Source organism: Pongo pygmaeus, chromosome 12 (assembly GCF_028885625.2).
Source record: "Pongo pygmaeus isolate AG05252 chromosome 12, NHGRI_mPonPyg2-v2.0_pri, whole genome shotgun sequence".
NCBI lineage: Eukaryota > Metazoa > Chordata > Mammalia > Primates > Hominidae > Pongo > Pongo pygmaeus.
The window spans coordinates 40,234,403-40,250,071 of NC_072385.2; the positions used below are offsets into that span (position 1 = coordinate 40,234,403).

Genomic DNA, 15,669 nt, shown 5'->3' on the forward strand with positions numbered 1-15,669 from the left:
TTAGCCTTCAGAGAAGACCATGGAGGTCACCTAATTCAGCCACTTCTGATCCAAATGGAACAATGGAGGACTGTGATAGTTGAATGACTTCCTGTGTACTTATAAGGTAGTCACAGCAAGGGAGTTTCCAAATGTGGAACTGTCAGCTAAATGTCTGCTGGTCACCTCTTGTATCCTTCCACTAACCTACCTTGTACTCTCCCTTGGCCCCTTGAAAATGTGGGATTGGATAGGTTACTTAGAATTTCATTCTAAATTATTTGGAAATATACCTGGAAAATATGCATATTGTATCAGTGGCTTTTGAGAACATTTGTTAATGGTCTAAATTGAAGACTGTTGATGGCCCCTTGTTGCTGGCTGTGGAAGAGGCTGCTGTATGAGAATGACACAGGCAAGTTTGCATGGGCTTTTTTTTTTTTTTTTTTTGATATAGGGGTCTTACTCTGTCACCCAGGCTGGAGTGCAGTGGTGTGACCATAGCTCACTGCAGCTTCGAACTTCCAGGCTCAAATGATCATGATCCCCCCATCTCAGTCTCCCTAGTAGTTGGGACTACAGGCACTCGCCACCACGCCCAGCTAATTTTGTATTACTTGTAAAGATAAGGTCTCACTGTGTTGCCCAGGCTGGTCTCAAACTCCTGGGCTCAAGCTGTCTGTTCACCTCGGCCTCCCACATTGCTGGGATCCCAGGCATGAGCCACCACACTGGCCTCACATGAGCTTTAATGACAGCTCAGCCTATCCACTGAGATGTGTCAGAGGTCCAGGAAGCCTGATTAAGGAGAAAGTTCAGAGGGGCTTGTAGACAGTTGCAATATTATCTGCTTGTGAGTAGGACCATATTTTGGTGATTTTTTTTTTCCACACAGTGAACAGTTTTTGTGGACAGTTGCTTCTGCCTTCTCATACTCTCTGCTCCAGTTAGCTTGACCTTGAGCCTACTCACAATGGTACACCATTGAACCCTTTTCTGCAGCAGATATATAGCCCTGTTCTTCCTTCAAATTTATAGCCTAGAGCACTCTTGAGAGGCCTCACTTAGGAAGACAGCTTGGCTGGCAAATAAATGTCTGCCAGATGAATGTGTGTTGGACATAGTATGGAGGGATATTCTTGCTTTATTAGATAAAATTTGATTTTCCCTGTAAATGATTATTTATGAGATAAAACATAAACTAAAAATGATTCATTTCCATCAAGTGCAAAGTTAGCTGCAAAACATAACATTCTTCTTTTATGTCACACAGGGAAATTAATGGCCTGGAAATGTACAGCTGCTCAACCAGTTTACGGGCCATTAGTACCTGGTGTACTGGCAGTGAGCCCCAGTTAGCCATGGAAACCAGCTTGCAGCTTTCTTAACTCTGTATAGGAGAAATAATTGATGATTCAGTAACATTAATGATCATATTTACAGCTTGATGTTTAATTAGGTTTCTTTACCCTCTTATATCTGAAGGGATTAATTGCAATAGGATGCCAAAAGCTGGACTATGACAAGTTTAGGCAAAAATCCAGGCTAATTTTTTATTCTTATCACAAATGGAAAATGTTTATACTTGTGGAAGGTACTGTTCAACTCCACAAATATGAAAGCTTCAGAGTTTTAGTCTCACCAAGAAAGTAAATTTTTCCAAAACTGTAGAACAAGTGTGTCTTTTAAAATCTCATTTAGGTAATGTTGAGTGTTACATGCAGAAATGAAAAAGCTTCAAAAATCTGGAGATTTCTTCTCAAACATGACATTGTAAAATGATTAGGCTCTCAAAATTAATTGGTTGAACAACTAAAGCATAAAGCTTATTTAACAAACGTGACTGTCTTCCATGTCCCTGGCCCTATAGATGCAGCAGTAAGTGGGATATGGGGTTTAGAAAGGTTTCTCGGAAGAGATGATCCTTGTAGTGAGTCTTAGTAGGATGATCAGGAGCTAGTCATGCCAGTGATCCTTCTTCCAGTCTTACCAAGCCATAGGTGCAAAGGCTAGAAAGTGAGAGGAAGCACAGTCTGTCCGGGGAACTCCTGGAGTCCAGTCCTCTCAGCTGGGATGGGGGTGTGAGATCTGCTGGAGTCAAAGTACAGATTCAAGGAGACCCAACAGTTTGGAAAAAAGGACAAAAAGTTGTAATTAGGGCCAGACCAACTGTTAAGGCAAATGTCTTATTCCCAGTTTTTGTTAACTGTTGTTCCTTGAGAACCACTGGGCATGTGGGGGAAAGCCCCAGGAGTTTTATGAGGTAGTAAGTTCCCCATCACTGCAAGTGTCCATGAACAGACAAAATCCCAGGTCGTAGATATTGTATAGGGATGAGGCCATGGGGAAAATGACAGTGGGGAATTCTGCATTGAATGAGAGTCTGGACTGACCTTCAAAGATTTTTTTAGAGTGTTAAAATGAAAAATATCTCTATTTGGAAACCTGCAGAAAATGCATTTATACAGGCCTCCGTCTGTACTGTCAAAATCATGCTAAGACAGTTATTTGAAATTTGAAACCCTTTTAAATAGGGCCTGATCTGAGAATTCAGGCATAATTAATAATTCCATTTCCATGGGAAAGTACATTTGAAAGGAAAAATAGATGGGGACTCCTCCCTGTCTTTGTCATGGCCCTGCTGTGTGTGCTGGGTGTTTGCCCATCTGACCCCCTTCCGTGTGCTGATATGCTGCTGTCTGAAGAGTGCTGGGGAGGGAAAACAGTCCTCTCTCTCTCTCTCTGTCTTCAGTGAAAAGATCCTGGTTAGGCAGGGCACGGTGGCTCACGCCTGTAATCCCAGCCCATTGGGAGGCTGAGGCGGGCAGATCACAAGGTCAGGAGATCAAGACCATCTTGGCCAACATGGTAAAACCCCATCTCTACTAAAATACAAAAAATTAGCCAGGCGTGGTTGCGCGTGCCTGTTAATCCCAGCTACTTGGGAGGCTGAGGCAGGGGAATCGCTTGAACTTGGGAGGTGGAGGTTGCAGGGAGGTGGAGGTTTCAGTGAGCTGAGATCGCACCACTGCACTCCAGCCTGGCGACAGAGCAAGACTCCGTCTCAAAAAAAAAAGATCCTGGTTAAAAGGGCCTTCCCCAAAGGCCCAGAATTTAATTTTACTCAGTTGTGGCAGTTTCATCAGAACATAAGCATTGATTTGCTGAAGTTCCTGTTTGTCAGTACAGCCTTTTTAAAAGTCAGAGGGCAAGAATTGTTTCAGCTCGTTTGTTTTATGGCTTGGTTACTGCTCTCCCCCGCCCCGTCTCACCCCCTGCACATCCTTTTAACACTAGTCTCATCAAATGCAGGATTCATCCTACACAGCTAGGTGTTTCCTGTCTGGTTAACCTTTAGTAGTCACCAAGTTCTTTTCCCTTGTCAGCAAGCTGCATTAATTTTTAAAAACTCTTTTAAAAATAAGCAATTACTTACATTTCCTATGGAGACAGGTCATATTTAATGTTGGGATTTCTGTATTTGCAATGAATATACAATTGATTTGTATTTTATTCATTAGGCGTCTATTCTGTGTTGATGGTGGGGGAAAACAAGGAAGATTAGTGGTTATTTCTGTTCATTTTTTTTTTTTAACTTGTCTTGATTTTAAAAAATGAAGGCTGGGCACGGTGGCACACGCCTGTAATCCCAGCAATTTGGGAGGCCAAGGCAGTTGGATCACTTGAGGGTTGGAGTTCGAGACCAGCCTGGCCAACATGGCAAAACCCCATCTCTACTAAAAATTCAAAAATTAGCCGGGCATGGTGGTGCAAACCTGTAATCCCAGCTACTGGGGAGGCTGAGGCACGAGAATCGCTTGAACCTGGGAGGTGGAGGTTACAGTGAGCCGAGATTATGCCACTGCACTCTAGCCTGGGTGACAGAGGGAGACTCTGTCTCAAAAAAACAAAACAAAACAAAACAAAAAAACAGACAGAATTGCATACTTCAGGAGTTCTAAATTAAAATGTTTCTATTAGTGTAAACTAAATTGTTTGGTATTTAAATATTCTAAATTCTATTTGTTTTTGAGTGGCAATATATTCAAAGTTCAGAAGGTGTAGAGTGGTGTGTAGTGGAAATGCTTCCTTCTGCTCCTGTCTCCCCAGGTCCCTCAGAAGCAGCCAGTATTACCAGTTTTTTGTGTACCCTTCCAGAGACAGATGTAACTGTCAACTGATTTTTAAAACGTGTTTCATCACTCGTTAAATCTAGTGTAGTGACAAAAATGGTAAATTTTTTCCCTGCATCTTTAAAAACATATGCTGTGTTTGAATGTCAATTATGAAAAGTCATTTGTTTTTCCTGGGGCCGTGGACCTAGCGTAACAAATGGTAGCCCTCAGGGGAACTAACATCTATGTCCTGAGTGAAGGAATAAGATGTAGACTTCCCTTTCCTGTGGGTTGCCTTAATTTTTGTATATATAGAGCAGATTCTCTCAGAGATGGGAGTAACTCTCTCTTAGTGTAAAAATATTATCAGACCCATTTCTCTGTGCTCTTGTCGAGAAGGTTCTAAAAGGAAAAGAGGCTGGTATAAATTGCCCAGAGAGAAATTCCTAGAACCATGCAGTCAAACTACTGGCTAAGAGCTTGCTGGGAGGTAGCCTGTGTTTGTGGTGTGGTCCTGTGTTCCCAGTGGGACTGAAGTGGATTGGAGGGCCGTGCTGTGCCTGCTGTTGGGTAGCATCACTTTGAGCTGGATGATGAAGGACTTGCCCCAAACCCGTCCTCTATTGTCCACATCCCCACACCCAAAACCTTCCTAACATTGTCACTTTCTGAGGTCAAATGTACAGATAAATACAGGGTATATAGGACCCATTCCACCTTAAAGCCAACAGCATTGTGTCAGCCGGGGTGGCCTGCCCTACGAGAAGGCATTAGTCACAGCCAGTAATTATAATGAATGAAGGAAGAAACCATCTTCCTTTCAGTTATGAATTTTTCAGTAATATTTAATGAGGGGTGGGTGGACCAAAGATACTTCCTTCCCTTCTGAAGAGGATTTAGAGTAGAGTGGTAAGGGGGAGGAATTGGACTGCTTCCCTTTAGAATTCTGCCCCTCCTCTCCTTTTTAAGGAAAATGTCCCTAAGGAGCTCACTATAACCAGGTGGTTCTTTAAACTGACACTGCCTGTGAAGATGGATTTCCTGGCAAATAAAACAGCAGGACCCTTCTTTAGTGACTACCTTACTGGAGCTTTTTAGCCCAATTTTAGTTCAGAGTGGTCCTGGCAAGGTTTTTAAAGGAATTGGTGTGGTTATTCATAATAATTAAATTTTGCTTATTAATAAACAAGTAACCTGCCTTCTTGGTCACCAACTTCCCCCTCCCCAAGGTGCGAGGCCCAGAGATAAGGCAAGTTGTGCCTTGCTGAGGAGGGTGTGTACCAGTGAGAAACAGGAAGCTGTGCTTCAGCAGCTTGGCCTGCCTGGAGGTTTCTAAGGCTGAGTCAGGTGTGCTGAGGTCCCTCAGCAAGGGACACTGCTTTCCCCTGGCAGCCACACTGCTCAGCATAAATGCTTTAAAGTGTCAGCAATTGATGTGTGGAGAGAAGTATGACTGCATTACAGCTTAAAGAGCTTTCACATTCAGGTCTCTACAGGAGAAGACGAGATCGTCCGGATAGTTTGAGAGTAAATGGGTTACCGAAGGAAGAGCTAAGGTGAGTGCAAAGTCATGGTTGGCTAAAGGTCAAGACATCTAATCTAGTAAGTGCAGGGGGGATTCATGCCTAAGTGGATGCAGCGTTGGGAAGTACTCATTGAAAAGTAACCTGTTAGTCTGTAATTAAAGACTGAACACAATATCAAGATTGTACTGATTGGAACTGTGCAAAACCAGAATACTTTTGCCCATTTCTTCACAAATCCTTTAAGTTGTTTTACCCCTTCTCCAAACCTGCAGTGTCGTTATGTCTTTAAAAATTATATAATCACCAGAAATATTTTAAATGGAAAACAATTGATTTTTCCCCTTAGTTTAAGGAGAGTTTTCTTTGGCTGATTGGAACATGTTTTTGTCTGTGTTTTGATGAAGGGGGGTAGTTTGTGGTGGTTTGGGGTTGGGGGAGGGGTGTCATGGAGATTGTTACTGAAATGGTGTAACAAAGGAATGCAGTGGAACTATTGAATGTAGCCTAGGAAGGAAGGACATCAAAAATCTGGAAACCTTTTTAACTAAAAAGGTTAGAGTTCTTGGCTTTCAAAGTGAATTTCCCTGAAACAACACAATTTTATTTTTTTGTTGCAACTACTGAAAATGTCTTAGATTTGAGGTTCTGAAAGCCTCTACAACATTAAGCCTATGTGTTAAAATACTGCGTTAACTGAAGGGTTTAGATTTTCTCTGTTCCTGGGATGTTCCTGTTTTACTGATGATAGAAGGCTGCAGTAAAGAGAGACTTCCTTTTTTTAAATTACATTTACTGTTTAGTACTTTAATTTGGAGGTCTTGATTTAAGTGTTTGAATATTCTAATTAGATGGCGGGAAGGTTATCTATACTTTGTGTACTATTGTTCTTTTTCCTACAAACTAACTTCCAGAGTTTATTTTAAATTCTCTATTTAAATGTAACAAGGACAAATTGACAAGCTTAAAACTTCTCTATTAAATTTGTATTTGTCATAGACAGCTATACTACAGTAACTGTAATTTGCTAAAGAAACATTTATTTTAAAATTGTTGACTCACCAATTTTTGAAGAGGGTAGCATTAAAGGACTGTTATTGATACTAACATTATTAGAACTTATTGCCTACTATGTCAGGTGTCTCTTAGCTACATTTAATGTATTAACTTTGAATTGACTGGATTAAACAATTTAAAATCTCAGAGTTTAAATTGTTATGAAGTTTGTATGTGAGGTTAGTGAAAATATTGAGCTCTATATTGCTAACCAGATAGACAATTGGAAGTGATCTCCAAAACCAACATTTGTTGGTAGACTCCAGTCTACAATGGATCCAAGAGTGAAGTTACCAAAAACAGTTTTAATTTCAGATTTCGGGGTTTGGAGGAATTCCCTTTTTTAAAAAAATTAAGTTATATAAAAAAAATTCTAAACCAATCTTTTCTTTATTTTCAGACAATAGCCAAAGTACTCATGAGTAAAATAAGGTATTTGCCAAGGAGGTAGTTATTTACATAGTTATAATGCTGTTTCGAACAACTAGATTTTTTTTTTTTTTTTTTTTTTGCTTAGAATTTAATTAAAAGAGGAAGAATAATTCTTAAGTATTGCCTGTTTTAGTTGTTTAAAGAGAAATATTTTGTCACCCATTCTGGTGATGTCGTTATCTGGTCATAGAAGGGACTTGTATTTCTGCCACTTTTATCCCCTAATGTAGAGAAAATGATCATTTTCCTTATTCAGAAGTATAGGTTAGCCAAGAAAGGTAAACTATTGTCTGTTTATGCCTGGATTTTTTTTTTTTAATCAGCTTAGGTAATATTTTTTTTTACCCTAGTTATACTAAGCCTATTTTCAGGATTAAATGAGGTTTCTGAGCTAATAGATATCAGAGAGAGTAAGGACTTTGAAGTTAGGTACACCAGAGTTTCAGTACCACTCAGTTGGAGAAGTTATATAATCTTTTTAAGCCTTGGTTTATTCTTTTTTTAAAAAAATAAGGATAAAAATAACTACTATTATTGAACATTATTTACTCTCACAGAATTCAAACCACCAATTCAGTGAGGCAGGTGGCATTGTTATCTTGCGAATAGTGCCATACAGTTAATTCATTGTTTAATTTTTATTGAGTGCCTACTATTTGCAAAGTAAAGATACAGTGAGGAATAAGACACAGGCCTTGCCACAGGAACACCCACCTAGGATTGGGCATATTGAATATGACCACAGATTTTCTCTCCATGAGCAATTATTTGATTTTGAATATATGTGCTATCAAACATCTGTCATACTATCTCAAGTATTGCATAAGACCCATTCCAACTCTCATTCCTTCTTACTCACGTGTTCGTTTCTTGTTATGTTTGTGGACTCTTAACAGAAAAACTTTCAGAGACTAAAATTGGCCATGGCCACTGCCAGAAAACATTTTTTTCTCTTAAAGTTTAAATAAAAGGCTGTGCTCTGAAACATGAGATGCATGTGCTTAAAGAGCACTGTAATACACATGAAAATAGTTTTGGTGTCAAACTTGAAGTTGTTCAAAACTGAAGCAGGTAAAAGGTGGCATGGCAAACACTGGGCTTCCTAGACTTTTGTTTTAAAGTATTAAATATGACTTGAAACTGACTTTATTCACATACTTTGTACAGTGGAGCATTACCCATTGTGTTTGGTGGTTATAGTTAGCGTGAAGTGACACAAGTGACATGCTTGTTCCAGTGGGTCGGAAGCCCCAGACCTTCGCAAGGTATTGACCCATTTTTCCCTGAAGTTTTTGGTGTCCCAAAATAACATCTAAGATATACCCAGGTACCTATACTTACTACTTTAGCTATTCTATCTTTTAAGGTGTGTTGCACTCAAACGTAGTTGTTTTTGAGAATACCTGAATGACAAACACACCTGAGAAATTCCTGCCCTTTAAAAATTCTCAAAGTCACTTTTTCTCTGCCTCAGATAGAAGGGATCTATAAATAACTGATTAGAAACAGTACAAAATTCAAGTTTCTCCTGGTTGGGTTCAAAACCAGGAGATATAATATAGGGGCTGGTGGCTGGATGCAGTGGCTGACGCCTATAATCCCAATACTTTGGGAGGCCAAGGCAGGCGGATCACTTGAGGTCAGAAGTTCAAGACCAGTCTGGCCAACGTGGTGAAACCCCATCTCTACTAAAAATACAAAAATTAGCTGGACGTGGTGGCACGTGCCTGTAGTCCCAGCTACTGTGGAGGCTGAGGCAGGAGAATCGCTTGAACCCAGGAGACAGAGGTTGCAGTGAGCCGAGATCGTGCCACTGCACTCTAGCCTGGGTGACTGAGCAAAACTATGTCTCTAAATAAATAAATAATATAGGGGCTGGTAGGCCAGGCGCGGTGGCTCACGCCTATAATCCCAGCACTTTGGGAGGCCAAGGCAGGCGGATCACCTGAGCTCAGGAGTTCAAGACCACTCTGGGCAACATGGGGAAACCCAGTCTCTACTAAAATACAAAAAAGTAGCCGGGTGTGGTGGCGCACACCTATAGTCCCAGCCAGTGAGGTTGCTGAGGCACGAGAATTGTTCGAGCCTGGAAGGCAGAGGTTGCAGTGAGCCGAGATCACGCCATTGCACTGCAGCTTGGGCTACAGAGTGAGACTCTGTGTCAAACAAACAAACAAAAGATATGTATGGGGCAGGTGAACTATGACCCTCAGGCCAAATCTGTCCTGCTGCCTTTTTGTGTATGGCCCATGAGCTCAGGATGGATTTTACATTTTTGAATGGTTGAAAAAATAATGAAAATATTTTTCACATGTGAAATACATGAAATTCAAATTTCAGTGTCCACAAATGAAGTTTTACTGGAACACAGCCATGCTTATTTGTGTGTGTTGCCTGTGGTAGTTTTGTGCTACGTTGGCAAAGTTGAGTTGTGACACAGACCAATGTGGCCCACAAAGACAAAAATTATTTACCTTCAGGCCCTTCACAAAAACCTGGGCTGACCCCTGGTCTAGTGCTGAGATAAGAATTCCTAGAGCTTTCCCTTTTCCCTGTTCCTTCGGCCATGCTTCTGCCCTCCTCACTCCCTCACCTCCCAGTTAAGTTTATCTTGCCTGGATAAAATCAGGGCTGTGTCAGCCATTTGAAAAGAATATGAATCCAAAAAAAAAAAAATGCAGTTTGAAATTTGTATCCCTAATAGTTTAGGAGTAAAGTGAAAATGTGAAGTTGCCACACAGCGGCAGTGAGCTCTTCGCTTCTTAGACCTCCTTTCCTCCTTTCCTGCAGCGTTGACCTTAAAGTAGTACCCTTCTCCTGATTCCTGGATGGATCAGGTTAACCAAGAATGGAAGTGCAAAGAAATGTAACCTTTACTTTCTGGTTATAGAATAAACCTTCCAAGCTCATATTTTTATAGATATAGCATATAAAATCATTTTTAAGTGGTGGGAATGTCCTTGCTTTGGTTTGAGAGCGAAAACTCAGATCATGTGTTCCTGACTAGTACATTACCATTAATTGAACCCCTGTTATAGGCCAGGCACCGCATTAAGTAAGGGCTTTTGTGTGTGTGAGCCCACCACTTCTCATGATCCCATAAGGTAGAAAGAACTGAAGGCTATAAAGGTGGTCATCGTTATGAAACCAGTTTCTGTCTTTGATTCAAATAAGTTAGTGCTTAGAATTCAGTCAACGTTGGAGTAGCTCAGCCTAGGCTGTGTGTTTCTTGCATACCTCTTTTGCAGTTTGCTGATCACTTTTTGGCCCAACTTTTAACTGAAAAATTATGTTTGTATTTTAGTTTTAGAAATGTAGTCTGTTAGACAATAGGGATAAAATTGCAGTTTTGCCATTATCTTATTATCTGATATTATCTGTTCTTATTATTTGATGGTTCAGTGAGGGCACATTTAGTCTTCCTAACAATGAGCAAACACATGGGATGATTAATAAGAAATATTTTTCTCTTTGCAATAGGAAAGAGAAAAACCACTTGCTAGTGTTGCTTTTTAAAAGTTCATAGTGCTTTCTCCTGTATGTTTGGTTGTAACCTACAAGTACTTATATTGTAATAACTGGTTTTACAGACCCCCTCTTCACCCCCTCTCACCTCCCTCCCCCATATAATAGAGAGGGGATTCTTCAAGGCAAGAGACTTTACCATATTTCCTGTGCATCTAGCACCTACTGCAGTTCAGAATCTGTTTCTCATTGAATGAGTAAAGGAATGAGAAACTAAACTGGCCTAAAGGTACCTCTTTTATTCTAGATTAAACTCTTTACGCTCTACTTTTTAAGTCTTGATTATTAACTTTTTATTTATGTACAGTATCACACTGAGAGAAGCCTAAGAGATGGATGTATCTATCAGAGTATAGATCATGATTATTTTGCTTTTCTCTTTCAGTAGTTTTGGAAAGCTTAGTTTCCAAAGGGAAATGTATTCTTCAGTCATCTAAAATATTTCTGCATATAGTCATGTGCTGCATAAAACGTTTCAGTCAACGAGAGACTACAAACATGACAGTGATCTCTTAAGATTACAAGGAAGTTGCCCTATGCAGATGTACTGTTTTAATCTTTTAAACCATATTTTTACTATACTATAATATTTTTAGCTATTTTATATATACACTTAACCGTTGTGTTACAGTTGCCTACAGTATTCAGTACAGTCCTGTGCTGTACAGGTTTGTGGCCTTGGAGCAACAGGCTATACCACATAGCCTACACATGTAATAGGCTGTACTGTCCAGGTTTGTGTATGTTTATGTGAACATTTGTATATTTATGATGTTCACACATGACTAAATCACCTGACGATGCATTTCTCCGATCATATCCTTGTCATTAAGCAATGTATGATTAGTAGGGGGAGTTTATGCTGAAATTAAAAATAGCAGTGTTGATGCTTAAAAATCAGGTCTGTTAAAGGAATGATAAGAAGTAAAAAGTTATTGAATAATGATCCCTTTCTGGTTTTTTTCTTCTTTTTGCACTGCTATAGGAGACATTTAGGAACGAACCAACCTCAACTTTAACAGAATCAGTCTGTAATTTTGTTGTCAGTACACATCAAATTATCTAAATTATTTATTGTGACAATTAAATCCCAAAATATCAATAATTTGGTTGGTTGCTTTCCTGTTGGTTTTTAAAAAAGCAAACAAAATCTTAAAGTCTCAGGTATAAATTACTTATGAAAGTCAGAAAAGATAGTTGTCCAAAACTTGTGCTTTACCTACCTGACTTTGGATAGATGTTATTAAAAGGAAACAGTACTATTTATTCTACATGTATGTATCTTAGAGACACAGCAACTGATTATATGTCTGTGCTACTCATTGGCTATTCTGTGACTAAAACAAACTTTGGACGTGAATATTTTCTTATTTTAAAAAAAATCTTCTTTTAGAAGTAATTATTGAATATATTTCACATAAATGTGAACCTCCTTAAGTTTTTTTAAATGGTTTTATCTGTTTCCTAGGGCTGCCATCACCAAGTACCATAAACTGTGTAGCTTCAAACTACAGAAATTTGTTGTCTTAGATTTCTGGACACCAGAAGTCAGAAACCAGCCTGTCAGCAGGGCCATGCCCCCTCTGAACCCTGAAGGGAGATGCTTCCTTTCCTCTCTGAGCACTGGGCTTTGCCTGCAGTGCTGAGTGTTCTTGACTTGCAAGTGCCTTGCTCCTGTTTCTGCCCTTGGGGTCGTAAGGCCATCTTCTCAGTGTGTCTGTCTTCACCACAGCTCTGGTCACTTTCCCTTGACTTCTTAAAGTTTGACAGCAGTAATACTTTCTTCTTAAAATTTTCTCCTCCATTGTCTCATCAGCCCTGCCTTTTCCTAGTTTTCCTACTGGTTACTTCTTTTCAGTTTTTCCTTTGTCTTTCAGTGTCTCCCATGGCTCTTCAGTATGTATGGCTCAGATACCATCCATGTGCAGTCACTGTCAAATCAGGCCAGGAGTCATTTATAGCTCTCAGTGACTAACACCAGTTTAAACTAGGGATTTCCAGTTAATATTTGTGAATCGATAAATGAATGAAATGAGCTATGAAAGTAATTTATTGGATCATTTGTTGAAGAGGCAGTGAAATCAATGTTGCCTAGGCTGCAGTGAGCCTTCGCCTCCCAGGCTCAAGCAATTCTCCCACCTCAGCCTCCCGAGTAGCTAGAATTACAGGTGCACCATCACGCCTGGCTAATTTTTGTATTTTTAGTAGAGACGGGGTTTCACCATGTTGGGCAGGCTGGTCTCGAACTCCTGACCTCAGGTGATCCACCCTCCTTGGCTCCCAAAGTGCTGGGATTACAGGCGTGAGCCACCACACCCAGCCTCAGTGCATTAATTTTTGAAGAGAAATATGACAGTAATGAGTTTTATGAAAGTTCTTGTTTTTTCTGAGACAGAGTCTTGCTCTATCACCCAGGCTGGAGTGCAGTGGCACGATCTTTGCTCCCTGGCTCAAGCGATCCTCAGCCCTCCGAGTAGCTGGGACTGCATTGAAGTATTTTTTTAAAAAGCAGAATACTTCTTTGACCATATATGCTTAAAGCAATATCAATAGGTTTGGTGTCCGTCATAAGCAGCTGTGCAATTCAACAGAAACATATTGCCATCACCTTTGTCTATCTCTATTGCCGTCTGCTATTATAGCTGTTTAAAGGAAGACTGTTGTGTGGTATTGGGAGGAAATGGTACATTTTATTGTCAGAATTCTAATTGATTGGGGTAATGAGAATGAAAAAATGACAGTGTTATAGGGAAGAAGTATTTGTATGCATGGAACTAGAAACGGATCACAACTTACATGTTGGCTTCTAATTTGTAATGTTTCAACCATGTTTGGGTGGAAAGAAGATGTATAGGATTGTTTCCAAAAAAGTTTCTTCTCTATGAATGAACCTAGGATGGTCTTCAGAGATATATATAAAGAAAGAGAGAAGACAGAGACTGAAATTGACTGCTTCAACTATAGTGAGTTAACTTTCACTCATAATAGAAATAGCTAGAGGTTGGATTATTTCAAAAAGTCAGTCAGTATTTTTAGAGCTTCTGATTCTCACAAGAACAGATGAAAAAATGCAAGTATCAGTTATAGAGAAGACTTTCCATTTGAGACTCTCAGAAAAGGTGTGGGTGGTTACTGTGTTTGTTTGACATTGCATCCTTTAATGAGCTTGTTTAGCATGTGAGGAAGTGGAACTTTACCTTGGGCCTCTCTGAAGCCCAGTTTCCTCCAAATATAAAAAGAAAGGCTTGGTCCATTCAGAAGCTTTAAAGAGTCATTTTTTTCCCAGACAGGATTTCCCTGTGGATTGTGGTATATGAAACAAAGTCAGCGATTCTCCATGGAGGTGATGTGAGGAGAGAAGGCTATGTGGCCTAGACTGCAGATTCCTTTCCTGAGGCCTTTCCTTTGTCCCATGGCAGCCGCAGAGGCGTCTTGGTTGAGGAGATCAAAATTTGAACACCAGGCGAAGGCCAGGCACTGTCGCTCATGCCTGTAATCCCAGCACTTTGGGAGGCCAAGCCGGGTGGATCACTTGAGTCCAGGAGTTCAAGACCAGACTGGGCAAATGGTGAAACCATATTTCCACAAAAAAATACAAAAATTAGCCAAGTGTGGTGGTGTGCACCTGCAGTCCTGGCAACTTGGGAGGCTGAGGCTGGAGGATTGCTTGAGCCTGGGAGGTTAGGCTATAGTGAGGTGAGATCATACCATTGTACTCCAGCCTGGGCAACAGAGTGAGACCCTGTCTCAAAAAAAAAAAAAAAAAAGAGAGAAAAGAAAAAGAAAACCAGAAGACAGCCTGCCTCACTTAAAAGTGTGATTTTAAAAACAGTGGAATTCAGGCATCCCTGTAGTGAGCCTCCTTCGAAATTCACTGCGCTGCTATAGGAAATTAGAGCTTAATTATGTCACACTTACATGCTGAAGAACTCAGGGATCCAATGATACAATGTAGGGAATTTGTTTCAAAATATTTTATGGTTGATGAGTAGATAAAACAAATTGATCACGACTTGATGACTGTTGGAGTTGGATAATGGTTCAGAGGGATTCGTTATACTCACTTGTTTAATATGTGTTTGAAATCTTCAGTAATCAAAGGTTTTAAATTTTTTGAAATACTTATCATGACGAATGGCACAGTTTTAACGTTTCCCTTATGTGTAACTAACACATTATACTTTTTCATTTATTTAGGGCTTATCTGATAAGTGGTTGTGCCCCATCCAAACATCTATCCCAGTAGTCAGGAATATAACAAAGCCCCTGAGGCTCCCTCTGCTGTCAGCTACCTGTGTGTCTGTTGGGATGTAAGCCACATGAGGATTTCACCACCTGTGGCTCTAGCATGAGTAATTTGGAGGTTGAGTGGGAGGAGGAGGAAAAAAGTAGGATTCTTTACCTTAATCTAGGCTGTTGTTCTATGGTAATCATTAAGCCTTTCATATTTTGTGTTGGAAAAAAACAATATTTCTTAATGTTGTTAGAAAGTGAAAATGATATAGTGGGGGTAAAAGATTAGATTCAGAAAAATGAACATCTCAAGTTACTGCTTTTACATCTGTGGAGCAGGGATGGAATTGTTTGATTTTTCAGACAATTAAAATTTATTATGGCAGGATGAAGTTGGCTTACAGAGTGTGGGACACTTAATGAGTCGGCTTCTAGCCTCTGGCTTAAGAATGGGGTAGACTAGCCTCTGGCTTAAGAATGGGGTGGACTAGCCTCTGGCTTAAGAATGGGATAAACTAGCCTCTGGCTTAAGAATGGGGTAAACTAGCCTCTGGCTTAAGAATGGAGTAGACTAGCCTCTGGCTTAAAGAATGGGATAGACTGACTTGGACTCTCATTTAACTGAAGATTTTATTTTCTATACCTTTACTTGATAATATATACCTCCGCCCATCCCTTCCTAGTTTTGAGTGTAAATACGCTTGTTTTAAGTTCCTGAGTGAGAGTGGGTGAGGAGTCTGGGTATAGCCCACTGGACTGGGTCCAGTATCTTGAATAACTACTTAGTAATTGACTTCTGCAAGTCA

At 40.1% G+C, this 15,669-nt stretch overlaps 1 protein-coding gene across 7 annotated transcripts in view; it reads left to right on the forward strand.

Moving 5' to 3' along the window:
* Positions 1–15,669, forward strand: part of LIMS1 (LIM zinc finger domain containing 1) — a 153,667-nt gene that overhangs the window by 82,187 nt on the left and 55,811 nt on the right. Inside the window, exon 5 of one of the 7 annotated variants that reach the window (XM_054475300.2) lies at positions 5,581–5,650. The exons of 5 other annotated variants lie outside the window; for them this stretch is intronic. In XM_054475300.2, coding sequence (XP_054331275.2) covers positions 5,581–5,650 — 70 coding nt within the window. Of the gene's footprint in view, positions 1–5,474; positions 5,651–15,669 lie in introns of those variants that run through there. One more of the 7 variants, XM_054475299.2, reaches the window with a different exon arrangement.